Source organism: Corvus cornix, chromosome 14 (genome assembly GCF_000738735.6).
Source record: "Corvus cornix cornix isolate S_Up_H32 chromosome 14, ASM73873v5, whole genome shotgun sequence".
NCBI classification, from domain to species: Eukaryota; Metazoa; Chordata; class Aves; order Passeriformes; family Corvidae; genus Corvus; species Corvus cornix.
The window spans coordinates 15,224,612-15,246,228 of record NC_046344.1 but is presented as its reverse complement, the minus strand read 5'-3'; the positions used below and the strand labels follow the sequence as shown (position 1 = coordinate 15,246,228).

Here is a 21,617-nt window from a genome sequence, read left to right as displayed (position 1 = left end):
CATCAGCCCCAAGCTCTTCCCTCGGCACGCAGCAGGAAGAAGAGCAGAGGTCCCTTGAGCTGCTGCAGTCACTGAGGAAACAGTGAGGCAAACTCACCCCAGCTGGTCCCACGTGCCTCTCCTTGTGATGGGATACCCCCACACTCCTTTTCCTAGTAATTTATTGATCCCTGTGGCACGAGCCAGCTTTGCTCCTGCTTGAATTTTCCAGCCTCTCTTGGTTCTCAGCCTTGCAAACTCAGGGACAAGACTTTGCCACTTCATTAATTCCTCCACTCCCCAACCTATAAATCAAGTCAATTCTGAGCTACTCTCTTGCTCCAGGGAAGATCCAGGAATGAAAATACCATCAGATGTACTGAACTCCAGGCAGCTCTGGTCTGATGTGTGGGCCAGCAGCTGGCCCAGGAGAAGGCACGCCATATACCTGAGGGAAATACATCCCTCAAAGCTGTGCCCAGAGGAAGCTGCAGGAGACTTTCTTCTAAGATTGAAGCAGAAGTACCAGCCCTTCTCCTCCCTCTGCTGTGGGAGCTCCTCTGCCTGTGGGCTGAATAAGATCCACAGAATGTCCTGACTTGGAAGGGACCCATAAGGATCATGAGTCCAACTCCTGGCCCTGCACAGGACTCCTCGGCAATCCCACCCCATGTCTGAGAGAGTTGTCCAAATGCTCCTGCCTTGAGGCCATGACCATTCCCCAGGGAGCCAGATGTGCTGGGACCTGGTACCACCCTCACCAGCCAAGGAGGAGCTCTCTGCCTTCAGTCCCATGTAACCTGCTGCTGGCAGGGAGAAACCAGGACTCCTGAAGAGCTCTCATTGTCCAGTGCCCACACCCAGCCCTGGAGGAGCAACCTCCTCTCTGGGGACTGCAAGATGCGACTCACACCCTTCAACTCCAAGGAGCTCAGAGGCAGCTGGAGAAGCTGGGGCTGAGTGGGGACATCGAGCTGGAGACAACCACTTCAGACATCCTGAAGGAATGGCCAACCCTTGGCCCCTCACCAATCCTGCCTCCATGCACAGCAGATCTTCCCTGAAGGAGGCACGTGCTCAGGGGGGCCAGGGTAAGCAGGGAATGGTGTGCAGGGCTGGGAAGGTACACAGCACGAGACATGGCAGCCTAAGAAGGTTATAAAGTCACAGAGCAGGTTAGGCATGGCATAGCTAAGGATGCAGAGTGGAGTGTCTGACGGTGTCAGGCCAGCCAAGGAAGGGAAAGGAGCGCAAGCATTTGTGTGATGCAGCCAGCCCCAGCTCCAGGCAGGGCGGCAGGACCTGAGGATGCGCAAAACCAGGCACCAGCACCAAGAAGAGCATGGCTGGAATTCAGCAGGCTGAGATAACCCTGGGAAAAGATGTAACCCCAAGAGAGGAAGGGCAAAATCCTCTCTTTTTCCACAAGGCAGCAGGGGAAGAGCAGACAAGCAACAAGACACCCACATCAGGCAGACACAGCACTGAAATCCAAGCTGCAAACGCCGACACAACAAGAGCTCCACAGCTCAAGAGCAGCAAGAGCAAGCGAGCTGGAACACTCTGTGCTGAGCAGGTGTCGTGCACACAGCTGGGGACAAGACAAAGTTTTGCTGCTCCTTCTCCCTGCCCTCACCTGCCAAGCCAGCCCAAATGCTGCAGTCTTGTCAGCAAGTTCCAATTCCTTGCAGAGCTTCTGGCAGGGAGGGGTGGGAAGGCACCTCCAAGGACAGACTGAGGCAGAGGTGTAACAGGAGGGATGGGACAGTGGTTGGCACATTCAGCTGGGATGGAGGAGGCTTTTTCAGCCCTCGTGCTCCACCACAGAGCTCCCCATGGTTCTGTGACTCAGAAACCTCTGCCTTACCTGCCAGGGCCAAGGAGTCCTCAGGTGTGACAGGCAGTGTGCAAGCACTGCAGATGGGAGGACACACAAAAGGGAGAAGGGGGAAACTCACCCACCCAAATGTTTGTTCTGGGGCAGAGGGCTGAGGGAAGAGAGTCAGATATTCTGGCCTTGGAGGAAATTGAGGGGACAGGAAGCTATAAGTGAACTGTTTTCCAGATCCTGGTGAGAAATAAGGCTGATACACCACTTGCAGAGATATCATTAGCTGAAGTGAACTGTCTGGAAGCAGATTTCCAGATGGGCTCTTAATGAGGTAACAAGATAATTGAACCTGGAGTCCTAGACCAGCACAGAACAGGATCTCACGCTCCATGCTACAAAGTCCAGAACAGCAGCACATGTCTCTGGCTTCAGACACCAACATGCAAAGGCAAGCTTGAGGGTCTTTACCTTCTTTCAGCTGCCTTGAAACTGGTTCTGGCCCAACTTTAGCCCAGAAGAAACTCACACACAGCAGCTGAGTTGGGCTAAGCTGCATTTAATGCCCAGCACTGACTCTTCAGAAGTATGCAGGCAGAGGAAGAGGTGTCCAAAGCCTGAAGTGATAGATTGACAGGAAAAGTAGATGTATTGCAGAGCCAGCTTAGCCACAGAGCAACTACCATCAAAGTCTGAACAAAGTTTCCTCTTCTCCCTTGCACTGGACGCTGTAAACCAGTGACACATAATCCAGGGAGCTACTGGAAATCTATCCCAGTCACTTTGAGAGAGGGGATTACACAGATCTGAAAGGGCAATCAACATCTTAATCATAAGCTGCAGGGAGAAAAAGAGGAGAAGCAGGAAGGTTTTTTCAAAATAAGGGTTAAGTTCAAACCTCATCTCCATTGACAACTGCGAAGCAGTTTCTGAACAAGCATGAAAATGGCAACCAGGGCACTGCTGCAGAAGGGTCTGAGTGCACACACGTTTAAGAAAACCCACACAACGAAATCCCTCCAACCCCAGTGCTCTACTATGTCAATTAACTCTGCTCCAGTGAAGTGCAACGAGCCGCGTGCGTCCCGCAACTCCCGGCCAATTGTGGGTGACTCCGGAGCGTCACCACGGCGTGGGTGGGCTGGCAGGGCCCTCCCAGCACCAGCAGCGAGGAAATGCCACAGAGAGACTCACAGGGGAAGGAACAAAACAACACAAGCCACAGCATCCAATCTCGGGAAGCTTTACCAGCAGATCTCATTTCCAGATCTTTTCCTCCCCGTGTTCATAATCCTTGCAGCAGAGTTCTGTCATCCTACTCAGCTCACAGGCTGCCCCAGCTACAAAAGATGTCAGGCTGAAAAATCACCTCGACAGACTGCCTGCTGAGACCAGTTGCATTATAAAAACAGGAAGCTCTTGCCTGCCTGCTCCCAATATGCTATGGATTTAATGGGAAGGAGCATACGCAGGGATGCTTTGCAGGAAGAGCACACACATGGGACTCTTGCCAGGAAAAATGCATCTTGAGTAACACATGTGCTCTTAGTTTCCTCTTTTTTCAGAAAGGTTTAACTACACTCTGAGCTACCCAGCAGCAATAAACCACTTTTTTCCCCTCTTTCTCACTTATAGCAGAGTGTTGCTTGGTAAACAGCAGATCTTCCTGTCTGAGGCTGTGCCAGCCTGTGCTGAACAGAACTGTTGTTATTGCACATTCACAGCTAGAGATAAACATGAATAAGAGCCACGAGTAAGAGCCAGGCACTGGTTCTTCAGTACACTGCTTTATCAGGTTCCCCTTGATTCAAACGTTTCTGACATCCCTCCCTCCTGAAGGGGCAAGATGGCACAAGTAGCAAGGACAAACATTAAAAAAGAAGACAGAAATGACAGCAGCACAAAAAGTGCTCTTCTGTACTCGCCAATATTCACAAACTGTGCAGCTCACAGCTCCACCTGCACATGAAACACTCAAAAGCACAACAAGGAAACAAACGGGCCCAGCCAACCCAACCTGCCCAAATGGGAAAACAAAGCAGCCTTCAGCACATTTCTCAGGACAAATCTCCACCCAGGGCCACAACTGCTGCAGGACATAAAGGTTACAGAGAACCAGGGAAGGAAAAAAATGTGCAAGTCATCATCTCATCTGCAAGCTGACACTCTGCAATGACACAGGCACAACAAACCAACCCAGGAAAAGTGAACACTGGAAGTGTGAGGAGGGTTTCTAACCTTTCCAAGAGCAGATCTCTGGACCAGCTGCTCCAGAAGCACTGAGGAAAAAAGCACAGCAAGAGTTCCAACAATTAGTTCCTGGACAAGTTCATGACCTGCAAGAGATGACTGCCCATCTTCAGCAGCACGGAACTGGACCTGGTGACCCATGAAGTTCCTTCCCCCCCCAATCACTCAGCACCCCAAATTCATAGAAGCCCAGACATAGCACAAACACGAGGTCATTCCCAAAAGGACAGCAGGGATTGTATCCTCAGATCATGCTAAGCTGACAGATAAGCAGATGAAGAGCTGGCCACTGCAGAAGGGAGGGCAAGAGAATTGCAGCAAGAAACGGTCTCACAGCCAGTGAAAACTCAGGGCACAAACTTGGAAAGCAAAGTCTGAGGGGCAGGAGGTGGAGATGTCCCCTGAGCACACTGTCCCCAGACACTCCAGCCACAGCTTTAATGCTAACACAGATTAGACAGACAGTAAATATATAATTTGCCCAAGCCACATCCAATCACATCCCTTCCTAGAGATAGCTCCAGTCCTCACTGCAATGCCCTACCCAAGCCACACAAGCAGCAGCACCTGGGTGTCTCCTTCTGCCATTTTCATGCAATTTGGCCTTCCCTGGCTTTCATCAGGCACCACGTCCCAATTTCCAACCAACTGGCCTAGATTTAAGCCAACACATCTCTGGCTGTGCCTCAGGCAAACGCAGAGGTGGGAGAAGCCTGACAGACAACGGTGTCATTTGGCATTTCCATCACAAACAACCAAGGGATAAAAGCACAAGAATTGCTGAGAGCTGCACAAGAGGCTCCTGCCTTCCCCAGGAGCACAGGGAACCAGGGGAGAACAGGGAAGTGGGACAGACTCAGGGGGGAGAGAGAAGTTCCTCTTCTACAATCACAGAATCACAGTGGTTTGGGTTGGAAGGAACCTTAAAGCCCATCTCCTTCCACCCCCTGCCACCTTCCACTGTCCCAGGTTGCTCCAAGTCCCATCCAACCTGGCCTTGAACACTTCCAGGGACGAGGCATCCACAGCTTCTCAGAGCAACAGGGAAGCACAGTTCAGCACAATCATTTAATGCAAAAGCACTGCATTACTGCTTACCCCTCTCCACCTCCAGGTGACCCCTGAAAAACACATGAATCCTTCTGCACACTGATGTGGCAGCCCTGCCAGTGCTTCTGTTTGGAGGCTACACTGTATTGAAATGATAGGTGGGGAGTAACACCTGGTACAATGAAGTGATACAAACAAAACAGTGCCTGACACCACCACAACCCTCCCCTCTCCTCACCAGAGTGGTTTTACTGGCTCACTGTCTCCATCACAACCGGCTCCTCTACAGCTACACCAGTACAGCTGGAATTGTAGGATGTGTTCAATTACACACACCTTAAGCAATATTTTCTGGGAACAGTCATTTGAACAAACACAATGGTCATATGAGGAAAAGGCTGTACTCTGAGAGGGCTGAAACACAATGCAGATGGTTTGAGTAATGGTAGAGCAAAGGCAGCCAGGCCACCTGTGGTACGTCCAGCACAGGGAGGGAGCTGGGCTTTAACCAAGGGCTGCTGGCTGCATCCTGAACCAAAAGGGCAGATGGAGAGGAGATCATGTTACTGGAGTCACTCCCAAATGCCTTGCAAGACACATCCAGCTGCCTGAGCCTTGTGTGGTGCTGCAGACCCCCAGCCTCCCCTCCAGCAGGATCTGCTCACTAAGACAAGGCAAGGTCAGGCAACAGGAACAAGGGCAGTAGCTTTTGGAAGACGTTCCAAGGCTGCATCAAAACAGATCCAAGAGCAGGAATGCCAGCTCATCCCTCTCACCCCTGAGAACAAGCCATGGTGCAGATCTGACCAACACCTGCCTGGTGACAGTCACCACTCAAACACCACAGTGCTCATGGCCCAGCCTCACTGACCAAAGCTGTGAGAGGTTCCTGCAGACCTTCTGCTGTGGCTGGACATGAACATCACACAGAGACTCCAGCTAGTCCATAAACATCCAGACAGACCAGATGGGCCAACATACAGCAAGCACTAGTGTCCATCTGATTAATCCAAAGCCCCAACCTGGATGAGGCCACGTCAACCTGGAACATTTGAATCCAAGGACAACACCATCACACACTGCAAGCGTATCCTGAAGGTCCAAGCTCAGACTGGCTTCCCACCACCTCGTTCTGCCTCCACAGCTCAGCCACATGAGGCACAACACAGTCACCTCTCTGTCCCAGTGGGCTGGGAACTGCCACGGCTCTGTGGTTACTGCAGGCAAAGCTATGCAGAGTTCCTTAATTTATTGCCCTGCCCTTGCACTGCCTCAAAACACACCCTGGGACAGTCATGCAGTTTCCACTACTTAAGATTGCGAGGTGCTGGAAGACCCCACAATTTCTCTTCCACTCTCACAGTTTCTTCTTCACCATAAGAAAACCAGAGGACATCAGTATCCCCACGCATTTGAGCACACAGCCTTCACACAGACGGCATGGAAACACTCAAAGAAGGAATTCAAACAAGGAAGAAAGACAAGAACGAGAGGCATGAGAGACACGAAGCGAGGTAACTGTGCTCACAAACCAGAGGAGAGAAGGTCTCCTTCCTTCCAGCCCCTCCCAGCCCAGCCCAGAGCCAGCTGAGTCAGAAAAGCCTCTCACCCAACACAATTCCTGCTTGGCAGGTCCAGTGCCAGTCGGTGTAGAGTCAGCCTGGTGTCCCTGGACCCGAGCGGCCGCTACTGGCACCCACTGAGTGGCCTGGCTGGAGGAGCATGCTAGAAGGTCCCTGCACCAAGCACTGGGAGTACACCAAGCCAGGAAGGAGAGGCTGCCGTCCCAAGCTGCTGGACAGAGAGTGAAAAAAGGCACATAAGAATAAATGACTGCTGAGACTCCAGGCCCATCAGCATGGCACCAGCAGAGATAACCAACCTCACATTTTTGGTCCCTCAATCAGCATCCCCTTGAACTCCAGTTCGTGGAGGGCTCTGCACTTCCTATGACATCCAGCTGGGGCTTGGTCCCCCCTGGAGACAGCTTTTGGGTCAGCTCAGACTCTTCACTCGTGCTCTCAGAACCCTTGGCCGTGCCTTTATGGTTCCATGCCCACCACAGGCCTCACTCCCTGCCGGCGGCCGCTGCTCAGCATCCTGGTGCGAGCTGTCATCGGAGCAGGGAACGCCACACCTCGGGAGCACAGCGGGATGGAGCACAGCAGGATCGTGTGGAGAAGGACTCCGGACAGCTCTCAACAATTAGCAACAGGCCAGGATGTCCCGAGGGGCCGGATGGGAACGCAGCGATGTCTGGCGGGGCACGCTGCCTGAATGTTCAAATACAGAAACAGATGTTAATTACTCTGCATAGCCAGGACACCATTAGCAGTTACATCTCCTGGAGATTCTGAAGTACAAATTCCTCTGATTATGCCAAACGTGCCCATCCCACCCCCAGAAGCCATGACGTTTGAGTAGTTGCCTCGGCAAACCTCCCTCCTCCAAGATACTTCCCCTTCCTCCTTCATATTCTCTACTCTCAAAACAACCTGTTCTAATGAAATTCCTGCTTTGGGAAACTGCTGCCTCCTTTGGAATGGGCTTTTAGCAGATGGAGGCAATATGAACCCTTGTCCATAAGTGTCTGGCTCTCCAGCACATTCTTACTTCCTCTATTTTAGGTTGGGGAGGGAGCACAAAAATAAGGATTCAGCTGGCACCATGTGATCACTGAGCCTCTTTAGGAGCATGGCAGAGCAAGAGACCCCATTCTGCCCCCTCACCTTGCTCATCATCCCCACAGCCACACCATCAGATGCAGCGTGGTACCCTTGGGGTAGGTGATGGTGAACTCACAAAGAGCTTTTCTCTTCCAGCACTCCCCACCACTGACAATTCCAGGCTGCAGGGAAAAGACGCCCTGTGGTGAACACCTGGACAGGTGCTGCTAATGGAACCAGAGCAGCAAAGGGAGGGTGTACGGAATGGGTAAGGGACACCACTGGGGGACCAGTAATGAGTAGATAAGGATTCAGGAACCCTTCAGGTTCAAAAGGACCACCCTGATCCTTTTAGACCAAGGATCTGTGCAACTACACAGGGAATTCCAGGCCCACAGCACCTCCAAGGCACTCACTGAGCTGCTCCCGCACTGGAAAGGCGGGAGATTCAGGAGAGCCAACGAGGGAGTAGAGACCAATACCAGCAGACAGAGCAACCCCCAAGTGCCACATCACATCATTTTCCTTGCAGGAGATGTGTTCACATGCCATGGGATAGGAAGGGAAAGCACTCAGCATCCAGCAGCTCAGCAAAATCTGCTGGGCTGGGCTGGAATTCCAAGGACTTCCCGAGCTCTGCCTGCCGGCCAGAGTCTGCAGGAAGGAGACTGACAAGGGCGAGCTGGAGAGCAAGACCTTGACCACATCAGTGCTGCAGCCTCTGTGGATTGTAGAGCTGCCACAGGAGAGCACAGAGCTCAGCACACACGGACCCTGGTGCTGTGCTTCCACTTCCACGGACCAGCACAAACACAGGGGATCTGCTGCCCAGCAAAGTTGTCCGTGAGTAACTTTCTCTGCAAACCTTTTCGTCACAGGAGCAGAAGGACACAAGTTGGGAAGCTGCCTGTGATACCCTCAGTAAACTGAAATCACCTGGGCTGAGACTGGGAACAAGATGCTGAAGGGGAAACGTTGGTGTCACAGGAAGCACCACATTAGAAATGCAGCTGGGCAGCATCACTGGAGGGGACAACAGCTTTTTGTAAGGTCTTGGTCTCTATTTCACCAAATTGAGAATGCATTGATAACCCTGAGGTTTGGCAAGGGGCAGGACACCAGCTCAGTGCCCTGACACGGTGTCACTGTCACCGTCCCTGATGCTGAGCCTGCTCAGGCCCACTGTACTCCCTACAAAAGGGGCTGCACTGCAGGAACAGAAAAGCTCTTTCTTTTTTTATGAACACTCATTAGAGTTTACACTGCTGGCAAAGTGTGGAGGCACGCATTTCTGGAGGAACAGAGATATGGTTCCAACACTGGTTTTAATGTGCAAGCCTAAAGACTCGGCTTCAGTTTTTAGAAATCAAACTTGATCATCTCAAGCTGGCAAAAATAGCCCCATGTTCCCTTGAGTTATTTTCTTTTCAAATAGGCAGGGTACAGCACAATAGGAAATATCAGCAGTTATGTATTCAACCTCCAGAAACCCAACAGGCCAATTCCAGCAACCCATGGCAGTTTTCCAATCCTCCCTGATCTATTTGCTGGAGTTAGCCTGAAAAGCAGGCTGCCCCCGAGCCATTCAGCAAACTCCACGTCCCGCTAATTACATCAATATAAATGTATTATCTTGGCTGTCAAACACGGGCTGCCTGAACAGGACAAGGCTCTGCCATGGAAATGCAGGAAAACAATTGCTCTTTCTGCTGGTGACACATTTCTCTGGATCCTATTTCCTTGCCAGGGCTCCCCCTTCTCCCTTCTGCCCGGGCACCAGGGTACCAGCGTTTTTTTCTTCCAGAGCGAGAGGAAATGGCACACAAAAACCCTCCTCATCTTTTAAGCAACAGAACACCAACGAATTTTTGGGAACACCACTGGCATTTCCTATCAGCCAACCCGAGAGCTGTCAGCACACGGGGAAGGGAGCTGTGAGGGCAAGAGTTAAATGTCTCTTGTGAGCAGGCAGCAGCTCTTCTGCCTCTCTTGGCTTCCTCAGCTGCCATTGCTAAATGCAAGGCAAGTGTCAACACTCCAAACAGCAAATGTGACAGAAATTCGGAGCAGCCTGCTCCTCCCTGCCCAGCTCGGTGACTGCGGCCTGGAGAGGAGGGAGTCTCTCAGGAAGGCTCCAACAGCAACCAGCAAGGTTGAGGCAAACACAGGCAGATCCAGAGGCTTCCAGGGAGCAGGGAGGGAGCTCACTTCGCTCCAGAGAGTGGGATTATGACGGAAAATGAGGAGGAAGCCACTGACTCACCTGTCCCACCCGCGTAAGCAGCTTTCCCACTGAAAGCTGCACTGTGACCTTGCTCAAAGCCCCAGGTTCCAGCAAACTGGGGGCTCACAAGGTTCCCCCCAGCTCTGGGCACTGGGAGAGAGCCATGGTGGCAGGACACTGGGCTGACACACACTTTCCAAATCCACCTCCTCTGACCGCAGGCAGCCACAGGCCCTCACTCCAGCTTCCCTTTGCTTCATAAAAACCCTCACTTGGAGAACTGCCACAGGGGTCTGGTCCTTCCCAGACCCCTCTGCTCATAGCAAGGATCAGAACAAAACCAGAAACAACTAAGCCTGGATTCAGATGAAGCAGGAAGATGGGAGGAAAAAAGCATTTCTCCACCTGGGAGCAGATGATGTTCCTGCCAGCAGGGATCAGCACGACCATGGACACACAACACAGGCTGAGTCTCTCTCTAGATCTCACGTGCCAGCAGTGCAAACTTGGAAAGCTCCCACAAAACCTCTGGGACAGAGGAGAGCAGCATGTTTTCCACAAGTTAAAGCCAACTGCACTCAGCTGGCTGAGGGAAGACCAGGCCCGTGGCCACTTCCCTCTGCAAAGCCAGCGGAATTCCGAGTAAAGATAAAGGGAGCCCAGAGCAAAGATAAGGGGGAGCAAGCCAGGAGAGTGGGGGGTAATCAGTGCATCTGCCAAGGGCATGCAGGCTCCTCCATGGGGTCACCCAGCCCTTCCGCCACCATGAGACAGCTCCGAGTCTGGGCACGACGCCTGACCTTTTTTACGTGCAACTTTAGCACTTTTGAGTTGTTTTCCAAGATTTATTCCGATTCAGGAGACACCGTGCCTGGCCCACGCCTCCAGTTCCCTTATGCACCAAGTCATCAGGCTGGAGGAGGCTGCTCTCCCTCCTGCCAAAGCAACCGGGCTCAGCAAACCCAGCCAGTCACATCAAACCTTCAAAGGCCTCTCCAGCCATTCAGCCCCTCCCAGGGAAGGGAGCAATGTTGGGTCTTGCCTTCTGCCTTCAACTGCTAAAGCCTTGGACACAAACAGAAGCTGATGCAACTTGAAACGAGTTAATATCCCCACATACATAAAATCAGGGTAATTTGAATCATGCCTCGGACATGTTATGTTCAGGCAGAGCTCAGCCCTGCTCTGGTTCACTCAGGGGCACAAGCCAGACTGCTCAGCAGGATCTCAAAAAATGGCCAGACAAAAGCCACCAGCAGAATCTCAGTGTCACAGGCAGCCAGTCTGTCACAGCAGGTCTGCTCCAGTTTAGGGAAGAGCACACAAGTCCCTCCGAGTCCCGGGTGAAAACGCACAAAGTGTGGCAAGATCCCTGTGTTCAGAGCCACAAAGCGCCACACTCTGGGATCTGCACCCCTCGCCTCCACCTTGGCTCCCTCCAAACACATCTCCTGGTCTCCATCAGCTCCTGACCGACCCACAGCAGTGCAGCACTGTCCTGCACCAGTACCCCAGGCCACGTGCAGTGAGCAATTCCCAGATAACCTTCTGTCCGACCATGAGAACCCACCCAGCCGCATCCCGGGCCTGCAGGCCTACAGAGCGCCAAGCTTCAGTGAGATTCCCAGCTGAAAAAACGCTTGGAGGAAACAGTATGACATTTCAAACACAACGTTCACATTATCCCATCTCCTCTAGCAGGCCCACGGATGATCGCCCAAAACAGTCGCTTTCTGGTGCCTGGGGGGATGTACCCCAGGAGCAGAGAGAGCTCAGCAAATGGAGAGGCTGGCAAGTACAGAGCTTTTTCCATGCTCTGAGACTCCTGCATCCAGGACCCAGAGGCTGAGATGCTTCAACTGCAGCTGAGCTGACATGCAGCAAAATCCAGGGGTCTTGATGAGACACTGGGACCCCAACAGCCTTAGGATGTTCAAGACTCAAGGATAAGAGCCAGCCAAGTGATTCTAAAGGGCAAACTCGCAGAGGCTTGAGAAACTCCGCACACAACCCTGCTCAGCCCCACCACGGGTGTCTAAGCTGGAGGTGAGAGTGCAGACCTGAAGGACAGGCAGCCCGGGCTGCTGGGGGCTCTGCCGTGCTCCAGCCCGGAACCGGCACTCGGCGGTGCCAAAAGCGGGGCTCCCCTGCCCGCGGGAGGATTCGGGAGCTGCGATCTGCCCGCACGGGGCGCAGGACGAAGGCGGCTCAGGCACTGCAGCCTAAGGCGGGCAATCACGAAGCCTCCCCGTCCCCCCCGACTGCTGCACGACCCTCAAGCCCATTAAAACCCCTCCGGGCTGTGCGGCCGGGCTGGGGTGCGAGCGGGGCCCCCGCAGCCCCCAGGTCCTCCCGAAGCCCGGGGCAAGGCACCCCGGCCGCCGTACAGCCGGGAGTCGGGACCCCGGCACCGCCCGCCGCCCCCGGGCCGCCCCGGCCTCCAGCCCCCGCTCGGGCCCACCGGCAACAGGTGGTGCGGGGCGGCCCGGGGGCGGCCGGGCCCAACCGGCGCCTCCGGCCGGGAGAGCCCCAGGCGACCCCCGGCGCGGGCGGGAGCCGCGGCCCGCGGGGCTGCGGCGGGAGGCCCGTCCCCGCTCCCTCCCCCGCGCCCCCGCCGCCGCTCACCTGGGGGTGGAGGCGCCGCGCTGCCGCTGTCCCCCCGGCCCCGCGCGTTCCCCCGGGCGGAGCAGCTCGCACCCGCCCCGGCCGCCCCGCCGGCCCTTCCTCCCGCCCGCCCGAGCCCGCGCCCGCCCTACGCCGCCGCCGTGCGCAGCGCCCCGTCCCGGCCGCGGGCGTGCGGCGCGGAGACAGCGCAGGGACCGTCGTGAAATAGCGCGGCGGGACTACGAGCCCCGAGGGGCGCCGCGCGCAGGAAGCGGAAGGCGGCGGCCGAGCGGGGCACCGGCAGCGGCGGTTCGGGGCAGGCCCGGCGGAGCCCCGGGCAGGGGCGGTGGTTCGGGACCGAGGGGCCGGCGGAGCTGCGAGCGCGCGGAGGGCGGGGGCCGGAGGGGCCGGTGAGGGACGGCGGGCGCTGTGCGGCGGGAGAGGACTACGACTCCCAGCGTGCCTTGCGGCCCGTGGGGAGAGCGCCGCCCCTCGGGCGGGGGTCGCAGCGCAGGCGGCGGTGCCCTCGGGGGCGGCGGGACCTCCCCGGGCTGAGGGTCCCGGAGGGTCCCGGGGAGTCCCGCTGTGTTCCAGGGATCCCGTGGCTCCCGTCGTCCGGCGGCGCGGTTTGGGAAAGGCGGGTGCGTGGCCCTGAGCCCTCACACGGAGGCTCCGTGCGCCCCGAGCGTCCCCGCCCGCTCCCCTGGAAGGCGCCGCCGTGAGGGGATGGAGGATCCGGGCGTTCCCTGCGAGGATTGGAGCCCGCGGCTGAGCCAACCTGAGCAGAAGCCACTCGTAATTACAGCTCTTAATGACCTGGCGGCACATGAAGCGAAGGTGGAGCCGGCAGGGACCTGCTCGGCGCTGCGGGCGATGTCCTGGGACGGCGGGAGCGGGGCCGGGCCGCGGCTCTCGGGCAGCTGCAGGGGGGGCCTGCACCCCCACCCAGCCTCGGAGTCCAGACCCACGTCCCGACCCAGCCCAATGCCGGACTCGCCAGGTTAAGAAGCACCTTCAAGCCCTCCCACCCCACGGAGATGAGAGCTGGGAGCAGTTCGTGCAGGACCTGCCGCACTCACCGGGCTGCTCCCTCCCGGAGCCACGAGTGAAAACGGGGAGGGGGTCCCAGATATGACCCAGCCCAGCTGGTCCAACACACGCTTATGGGAAATCAGTGGTCGTTGTTCCAGCAAAAGCAGCATCATTTTAAGCCACCAGTCTTGGAGGGAGATTACTGGCTGCTAAGTGAAACATGACAGTTGCTAAACAGGGAAAATGTTCTCTTTAGGCTGTTGGAGTGTCTCCAAAGGGCACCCCAGGCTTTCTGTGTGGGCAGTTGAGGGGTACTGAGATGGCAGATGTTCATTAGGCCTTCTGTAGGATGATGCAGGGACCAAAAGCTGGTGGAGAGCTTGGGCTTCCCTTTGTCTCTCTGTAAGATGACTGCCAGTCATATCAACACATTTATTTGCAGACAGATCTTTTCTAGAGGCTGCAAACACAGTTCTGCCTCTGTTCTGTGGGGTGGGCCGGGGAGAAGCGGCCCCATGCTGCCCTCACTCACAGATGGGATTCCTGGCCTGGGAAAATTGAGGGCTCAGTGCTCCCACAGTGCCTGAGGAAAGCACAGAGCAGGTATCCCCAAAATCACAGGATCGTGGAACATCCTGAGCTGGAAGGGACCCACCAGGATCATCAAGTCCAACCGCTGGCTCTGCACAGGATATCCCCAGGAATCCCGCCATGGCCAATGGGGATGCCCTGCCCATTGTAGGGCAAAACCTCTCAGGATCCACTGGTGAAAGGGGGAATTTGGGCTTAAAAGAATCCGCTGGCTCCATCATGATGGGCGTTTCCTGTAGGATCTGTCACCAGCTGTGGAATGTTAGCTGGAGTGGGGGTTTGGGTGCTCAGGGATGTATCTGGACACCATTCAGTGGCTGCACTCTGGTGCAGCATGACGTACCCTCAGCTGTCCAGGTCCTGGCCCCACAGGTCACATGAGACCTGCTGGATGCCTTCATCCCTGATCTCTTCAGCCTTATGGAATAGCAGTCAGCTCCCCAAAGCACCCGAAACACACCCATGTGGGGGAGTTGGGTTCAGCTCCTTTTGTTACGCTCAGGATTATTAATGAGTGTGAGCAGTGTGAGAGCACAGCTCTGGTGTGACAGGGAGTTCCTGGCTGGACTTATGTCACCAGGCTGGCCCTCATTATTTGGAGAATAAATGTATGAAGCACACTTTGCCCAGTCAGAAAGCGATTCCAAGCAGTGGATGATTTCAGTGTGTTCAGTTAGGAATTACAATCATGGAATGGTTTGGGTTGGAAGGAACATTAAAGCTCTTCTCGTTCCACCCCCTGCCATGGGCAGGGACACCTTCCACTGTCCCAGGCTGCTCCAAGCCCCAATGTCCAACCTGGCCTTGGACACTGCCAGGGATCCAGGGGCAGCCACAGCTGCTCTGGGCACCCTGTGCCAGGGCCTGCCCACCCTCCCAGGGAACAATTCCTTCCCAATATCCCATCTAGTCTTTTCCTCTGGCACTGGGAAGCCATTCCCCCTTGTCCTGTCCCTCTATCCCTTGTCCTCTGCAGCTCTCCTGGAGCCCCTTTAGGCCCTGCAAGGGGCTCTGAGGTGTCCCTGGATCCTTCTCCAGGTGAACACCCCCAGCTCTCCCAGCCTGTCAGAAATTCAGTGAACTGGAATCCACACTCCCTAATTTTAGCTGGATAAACTGAGGCCCTTGACTGGCAGTGGCCATCACATCTATGAGCAGTGGAGAAAGATGGAGAACTCCAGTTACTCCACACAAGTTCCTGTTCCGGTCATTGATGATAAAGTGGATCAGACATTCAGCTGGCACAGCAGAGGCATCAATATTGCAGTGAGTTCCTGGGAACGAGGGAATGCCGTGGCTGAAAGCCTGGCTGAAGGTGAGGGGAATGTCACCTGCTGCTGTGTCCTGAGCAAGCCTCATCACAGAAGACAATTTTCAAGCACTCTAGCTCCACACTGACTGTTCCCCAGCTTCTCCTCCACCTGCCATGCCTCCTAAAATGACCATTCCATGGTTTTTCCTGGAGCTGGCTGAGCTGCCTGGGCCATCCTGAGCTTTTTTTGACCATACAAACCTTGCTTTCCTCTGGCTGCAAAGATTCTTCCCCACCCAGCACCACTTCCCAAATCTGACAGAGAAGAGCATCAGGCAGCTCTCCCCACAGCTGGGATCCAACCAGCCGTGGATCAATGTGTGTCAGCCCAGGCACGGCTCCGGATCTTTCCGTGAGCTCCCCTGGGCACCGATCCCGAGCTGCTGTGCCATGGGATACCCTGGAGGATGGGAGGTGGCCTGGAGCAGGCCCAGCTGGCCAAGCACAGGGATACACGCCCAGGGTTGGCAGGGACTGGAGGATACACAGGGAGACTTCCCGTTGTGTTCTGGCAGTGCTGGAACCAGCAGCTCCTGCCTGAGGCACAGCAGGTGAGAGGGAGGAAAGGTTTGCATGTTCCACATCCCAGGATCTTCCAGTCCTCGTTTCCCAGGACACCAAGCTTGAATGAGCCTTCCCTCTGTCCTCACCTCTGCTGTGACCTCCACTTCACCCTGGCAAGTGGCTCTTTCCTGGTACTGCCCTCAACCCTCCCAACTGCAGCCTGAGGAACGACGAGGTCCTGATGGCTGTCAGAGGGCAGGACAGAAAGTCCTAGGATCCAGCATTGATTTGGGAGATCCTCCTTGAGCTGTTGCAACAGAAGGCTTTTTGCAGCAAGGCAGGTGCAAGGAAATGCAACCCTTGACTAAATATATAATGTATATATATTGTATAGGGGTGGGCAGGCCCTGGCACAGGGTGCCCAGAGAAGCTGTGGCTGCCCCTGGATCCCTGGAAGTGTCCAAGGCCAGGTTGGGGCTTGGAGCAGCCTGGGACAGTGGAAGGTGTCCCTGCCCATGGCAGGGGGTGGGATGAGCTGAGCTTTAATGTCCCTTCAACCCAAACCATTCCATGACTCTGTGATTATCTCTGTGTGTATCTGTCACTGATCAGTGATATGTTTTTAGCTGGTAGGGGTCTCAGGGTAGTGCAGATGATGTAGTTCTGTGTCTAATATCTGTGTGTGCAACACTGAGGGGACTTGAGGGAACAATATTGTACAAACCCAGAAGAGTTTTGCTTTCATTGTCAAGATAATGCACCACCCACGTTTTTGGTATGAAGGAAATTGGACTCGAGAGGCACAGGAATCCCCCAGGGAAGATCCAGACTGTATTTGTGGAGGCACATGGTCATTGTAGAGTTCAGTCTGACACCAGGCACGTGGCTCCTCCTGCCCGCCCAGCACCATGTGCTGTCACCTGCAGTGGGACAGCCGAGGGGATGATGAATGGTCCTGCTGCAGCTGTGCCAGGACGTGTTCAGTGTGCTCTGTTGTTTTTTGTGGTGTGGTTGTGACACTCAAACCTCTCCCTGCTTGAGGGAGAGGCATCCATCCCCTCTACTCAGGGAGGATTATCTGTTCTGAAACCCCCAGGTGATGCCAGCGCCCCACACCTGTCCTTGGGACTGAGTCTGTGGCCTAGAATGGCCCCCTGGGCCCCACATCATAGGGACGTGGGGGATTGGGGTGTCTCTTGGGGTGCTGGAGCTGTGGGAATGTCCATGGCACTCTGGGGTACTAGGAATTCCCTGTAGTCCTGGGGGAATTCTCACTAGAGGAGTAGAGTTGTCAGCATTTCCTTAGGGGAATCTGACAGTCCTGGGAGTATCAGGGCCTTCTTGGGGGAATCTGGGAGCTTTGGGAATATCAGGCATCCCCCTGGGTGTGTGGTGTCCCCAGGAGATGTCACAGTCCCCAGTTCCTCACAAGCACTGCACAAGTGCAGGGGGACCTCGGAGATTTGGGGTACCCCAGCTGTCATCAGTGGGGTGGAGGTGTCAGGGACACCAGGGAGGGGAGGCCTCCCCTGGTCACTGGCTGGGGGGGATGGGCTCACTGTGGCCCTTGGGCACACCTTGGGGCAGGGGTACTGACAGGGACCCCCAGAGCCTTGGGAAGGACAGGTCTCATCCCCCTGCAGCCCCTCTACCAACCCCACCACTCCTATTGCCCCTGACACCCCTCAACAGCCCCATCAACACCCAGTCTCCCCTTGACTCTCCTTTCACAGTGCTTCCCAACAGCCCCTGCTCACTCTCCAGCCCCCCCAGTGACCCCCAACGTTCCCCAGTGATGACCCAGAGGATCCCACTGCCCCACCACTTCATTCCCCACTTGCTGTCCCACCATAAGGCAGTTTACCCAAGGAAGGAAAGGGATATGGGTTTGGCAAGGGCTTGGGGTCCACGGCCTCCCTGATCTCCTTCGACTGCTGGACAGTTTTCCCCATGTTTGCCGTGGCCCTGACGGTTCAAGTCCCTGCCAGAGCTGTTATGAGGGGTCTGGCTGCCCCCAAACACAGGACAGGGGCTCTGCCCTGTCACCTGCTCCTCATGAACACGGGCTGGGCTGGTCTCTCATGGCTCCCTGAGGGGATTCTGACCCAGCACCCCAGGTTACCCTTTGGAGTGCTGGTTTAACCATTCCTATCCCCAAAGTAGCTACTAAAACACTTCAAATCATAGAAGATGTTGAGTTGGAAGGGATCCACAGGGATCACTGCCTCCAGCTCCCTGCTCTTCAAGAGACCAGTCTTCCCAGTACAAAGTGCCCCAGGTATGTGGGGGCTGGAAGACTCCTCCTCAGAAAGGGCTGAAGGCAGAGGAAAGGGTGGTAAAAAGGATTTTTGGCAGCAGTGCCTCTTCTGCCACCCTCCCTAGGCAGAGAGGTGGGGTGACACAGGGGAAAGCAAGTTTTAACTGAAGTCTGCCAGAACTGGTTGGTAGAAAGGGTTTGGTAGAGTGGGAGAGGAGAACCGTGTGTGTGTGTGTGTGAGGAGCTCAGCCTGCCACTGCTCCTTGGAGCAGCCTGCTCCAAAATCCCTGGGATCCAGAGTGTCTCTCTTGTCACCCCAAGGCCCACACTGTCCTGCTGCCAGGTCTCATTAAGCGAGTAAGGGGGTTGGAGATCCCCAGGATCCAGCAATAACGAACTCCCACATGAGGAGCACCCAGAATGACACGGACTAAGGGGACAGAGGAGCTGAGACAACACAGAATAAACTCTTTTATAGAAGAGACAAGGCAGGTGCAGCTCTCGCCGTGTTCACCCAAGGAGGAAATCGGCTCCTGGCCATCAGTGGTGCCCGTGGGGATCTTCTTTCAGGGGTGGCATGATCTCTCCAGTCTCTAAAATCCTGTCCCCCTGCGGGATGAGAGCACGGTGAGCATTCCCTGTGGCATCCAGCCTCCCCCTGCACATCCCAGTCCTTCAGGGAACCTGCAGCTGTCCTCACTCCCAGGCAAGAATCTCACCACAGCTCACCCAGGACATTCACCCAACATTCCCAGAACACTGCAATAACATCACAGCAAAATTACCTGAAGTCTGTACTTGCTTTATCCCTTGTTTTCACTACAGAACAGCAGCCACACATTTTGAGCCTGCCTTGTTTTAAAAATTCCTTATAGCACTGCATAGCCCCCTCCAGCAGCAATCAGTGAGTCCAAACCCACAGCCCAGAGCCCATGGAGAGCCCTCAAAAATCAACCTGCTGCCCCAGTGCTGCTTATTCCAGCTCCAGGCACAGTCTTGGCCTGCTGAGCTGACCTAACTCGACTGAAAAATTAGGCTGAAGACAGAGGCTGAAGGTTGACCTTCAGCATGTTGCTTTTGTGGTTGTTCAGGATGTTTTATAACTTTTGTTTTATAATTTTATTTTAGATAGAGCACAATTAGGAGGTGTTATGCCAAAAATGGGCAGCAGTCAGAAAGGGCAGAGCTGATCTTCTGTGGGAATATTTGCCCTCTGACTTGTTGCACCAATCAGTAACAGCTCAGAGCAGCCTGAAAACAGAAAAGACCAAACATTGTGATGCTCTCTGCTTCACGAAACTTGTCCCAAGCTGAGGTGACACAACTCTTCGGGGACACCTGAGTGTGGGGGACCTTCAGGGCCACCTGGGACCAAGCCAGAACCAACATTTCAGTGCTGACAATGAGGAGAAGCAGAGCCACTCCTGTGTGAGTTCAGGTGTAATAATCACTGGGGTTTTGAAGGCCCATGCCCAAAGGGAATGTTTGTATTTTCCACCCAGGATGAGCAGCATCAGCCAGGTTCTGTCAGCCAGGTGCTACAGAGGAGGTAACACTGAAACAGGGACTGAGGACAAGATGAAAGTGCCCAAACCCACTGTCCCTGTGCTGCTCCAGGACCAGGCTGCCAACAGAACCCAGGAAAGCTGTCACTAGACATTCCTCAGGTGCTGCACAGACCTCCCCGGAAACCCCTTCCCATCTGTGATAAGTGTTAAGAAACTTACAGGGAATATCCGTGGATTTGTCACAACCACGCCGTGCGGTGTTTTCTGCAAGTGGGGGAGAAGAGAGGGAAAGGGTAAAGAAAACAGTGTTACTTGGAGGAAGCACAAAGCATTTCCAAAATGGGCACCCTGATCCTTCCAGAATACAAACTGTGCTAAGCACAGGGCTTGTTAAACCTTCCACTGCTTAGAGAAATACCTGAGGCTACAACAGTCACACCTGCTGGGAGGGCAGGGCTGGCCCTTTTCCTTCCCCACACCAGCAGCTGCCCTGGTTATTCCCAGGGCTGTTCCTGCAGGACAGGAACAATTCAGACACAACTTTTCTGCTCACAGCACAGGCAAAGCTGGGCACTGCCATAATCATGGAATGGTTTTGGTTGGAAGGGACCTTAAACCTTCCACCCCTGCCATGGGCAGGGACACCTTCCACTGTCCCAGGCTGCTCCAAGCCCCAATGTCCAACCTGGCCTTGGACACTGCCAGGGATCCAGGGGCAGCCACAGCTGCTCTGGGCACCCTGTGCCAGGGCCTGCCCACCCTCCCAGGGAACAATTCCTGCCCAATATCCCATCCAGCCCTGCCCTCTGGCACTGGGAAGCCATTCCCTGTGTCCTGTCCCTCCATGCCTTGTCCCCAGTCCCTCTGCAGCTCTCCTGGAGCCCCTTTAGGCCCTGCAAGGGGCTCTGAGCTCTCCTTGGTGCCTTCTCCTCTCCAGGTGAGCACCCCCAGCTCTCCCAGCCTGGCTCCAAAGCAGAGGGACTCCAGCCCTGGGAGCTGCACCTCCATGGCCTCCTCTGGACTTGCTCCAGTAGATCCACATCGTTCTGCTGTGGGACCCCAGATCTGGAGGCACCTCTGCAGGTGGGGTCTCACAAGGGTGATTCTTTGTGCTAAAATATCACAAAAAATTTATACAGAAGTGCTACCCCAGCAAGGAAACACAAGTGGTGAACAGGCCATGGGGAATGACCTTCATCTGCAACGAATGTAAGCAGCACGTTCACACCTCCGGGGTGGGATCACTCCTCGCATCATCCCCCCCACCGGGCCTTGGGCTTTTTCCAGCGTTTCCCCGCCCCTTCCCGGGCATTCCCTGTAACCCCCGGGGCCCCGCACGCACCTGGAGATGGTACTTCAGGAAGTAGGTGATGGCCCAGGCGGGGAGCAGCACCCGCAGCATGACGAAGCTGCCGGTCTGGTAGGCCTTGTGCACCTGCGGGCACAGCGACAGTCAGGCACGGGCAGCGGCCCAGGAAAGGCCGCACGGTGCCCGCGTCCCGCCGCTCACCTGCTGCCGCCAGAGCCCGCCGGGCTGCAGGAAGCGCTCCCAGAAAGCGCCCACGGTCCCGAGCTGCCGCGGCGGCAGGACGGGCTCCCGCGGGCTCAGCTCCTGGTCCCGCAGCCAGCGGCGCCGCAGGGCGCGGAGCTGCTGCACCCGCAGCCTCTCATCCTCCGCGGAGCCGCTCATGGCGCCGCCGGCCCGCTCGGTCCGGTCCGGTCCGGTCCCGTTCGGCCCCGCTCGGTCCGGTCCGGTCCCGTTCGGCCCCGCTCGGGCGCCGTGTCCTTCGCCGCGGCGCGCGGCAGTGACGT

The 21,617-nt window shown here is 55.5% G+C and overlaps 2 protein-coding genes across 12 annotated transcripts in view; both read right to left on the bottom strand.

Moving 5' to 3' along the window:
• The window catches only part of CAPN15 (calpain 15), a 56,753-nt gene extending 44,042 nt beyond the window's left edge, over positions 1 to 12,711 (bottom strand). For 4 of the 11 annotated variants that reach the window (XM_039560049.1, XM_039560053.1, XM_039560057.1 and 1 more), the window contains exons 1-4: positions 12,623 to 12,711; positions 6,990 to 7,380; positions 6,717 to 6,898; positions 4,046 to 4,086 (exon numbers count right to left, since the gene is read on the bottom strand). The gene's annotated coding sequence lies outside the window, so the exon portion shown is untranslated. Of the gene's footprint in view, positions 1 to 2,278; positions 2,425 to 4,045; positions 4,087 to 6,716; positions 6,902 to 6,989; positions 7,381 to 12,622 lie in introns of all 11 variants that reach the window. The other 7 variants (XM_039560052.1, XM_039560058.1, XM_039560054.1 and 4 more) reach the window with 5 other exon arrangements.
• Positions 12,712 to 18,744: 6,033 nt separating this feature from the next.
• On the bottom strand, positions 18,745 to 21,616 carry NDUFB6 (NADH:ubiquinone oxidoreductase subunit B6). Its single transcript, XM_039560081.1, has 4 exons — positions 21,316 to 21,616; positions 21,148 to 21,240; positions 20,025 to 20,069; positions 18,745 to 18,906 (listed from the first exon to the last, which is right to left on the bottom strand). The coding sequence occupies exons 1-4, from the start codon at positions 21,493 to 21,495 to the stop codon at positions 18,838 to 18,840; spliced, it is 387 nt and encodes a 128-aa protein (XP_039416015.1). The 5' UTR covers positions 21,496 to 21,616; the 3' UTR covers positions 18,745 to 18,837.
• Position 21,617: the final 1 nt, after the last annotated feature.

Excerpts from the sequence above, each read along its gene's own strand:
- NDUFB6 (XM_039560081.1), bottom strand. The coding sequence starts at position 21,495 with ATGAGCGGCTCCGCGGAGGATGAGAGGCTGCGGGTGCAGCAGCTCCGC. Across the intron at positions 21,241-21,315 it reads GCGGGCTCTGGCGGCAGCAG|GTGCACAAGGCCTACCAGAC; the intron begins GTGAGCGGCGGG and ends CTGTGCCCGCAG. Across the intron at positions 18,907-20,024 it reads CAAATCCACGGATATTCCCT|GGGGACAGGATTTTAGAGAC; the intron begins GTAAGTTTCTTA and ends CTCATCCCGCAG.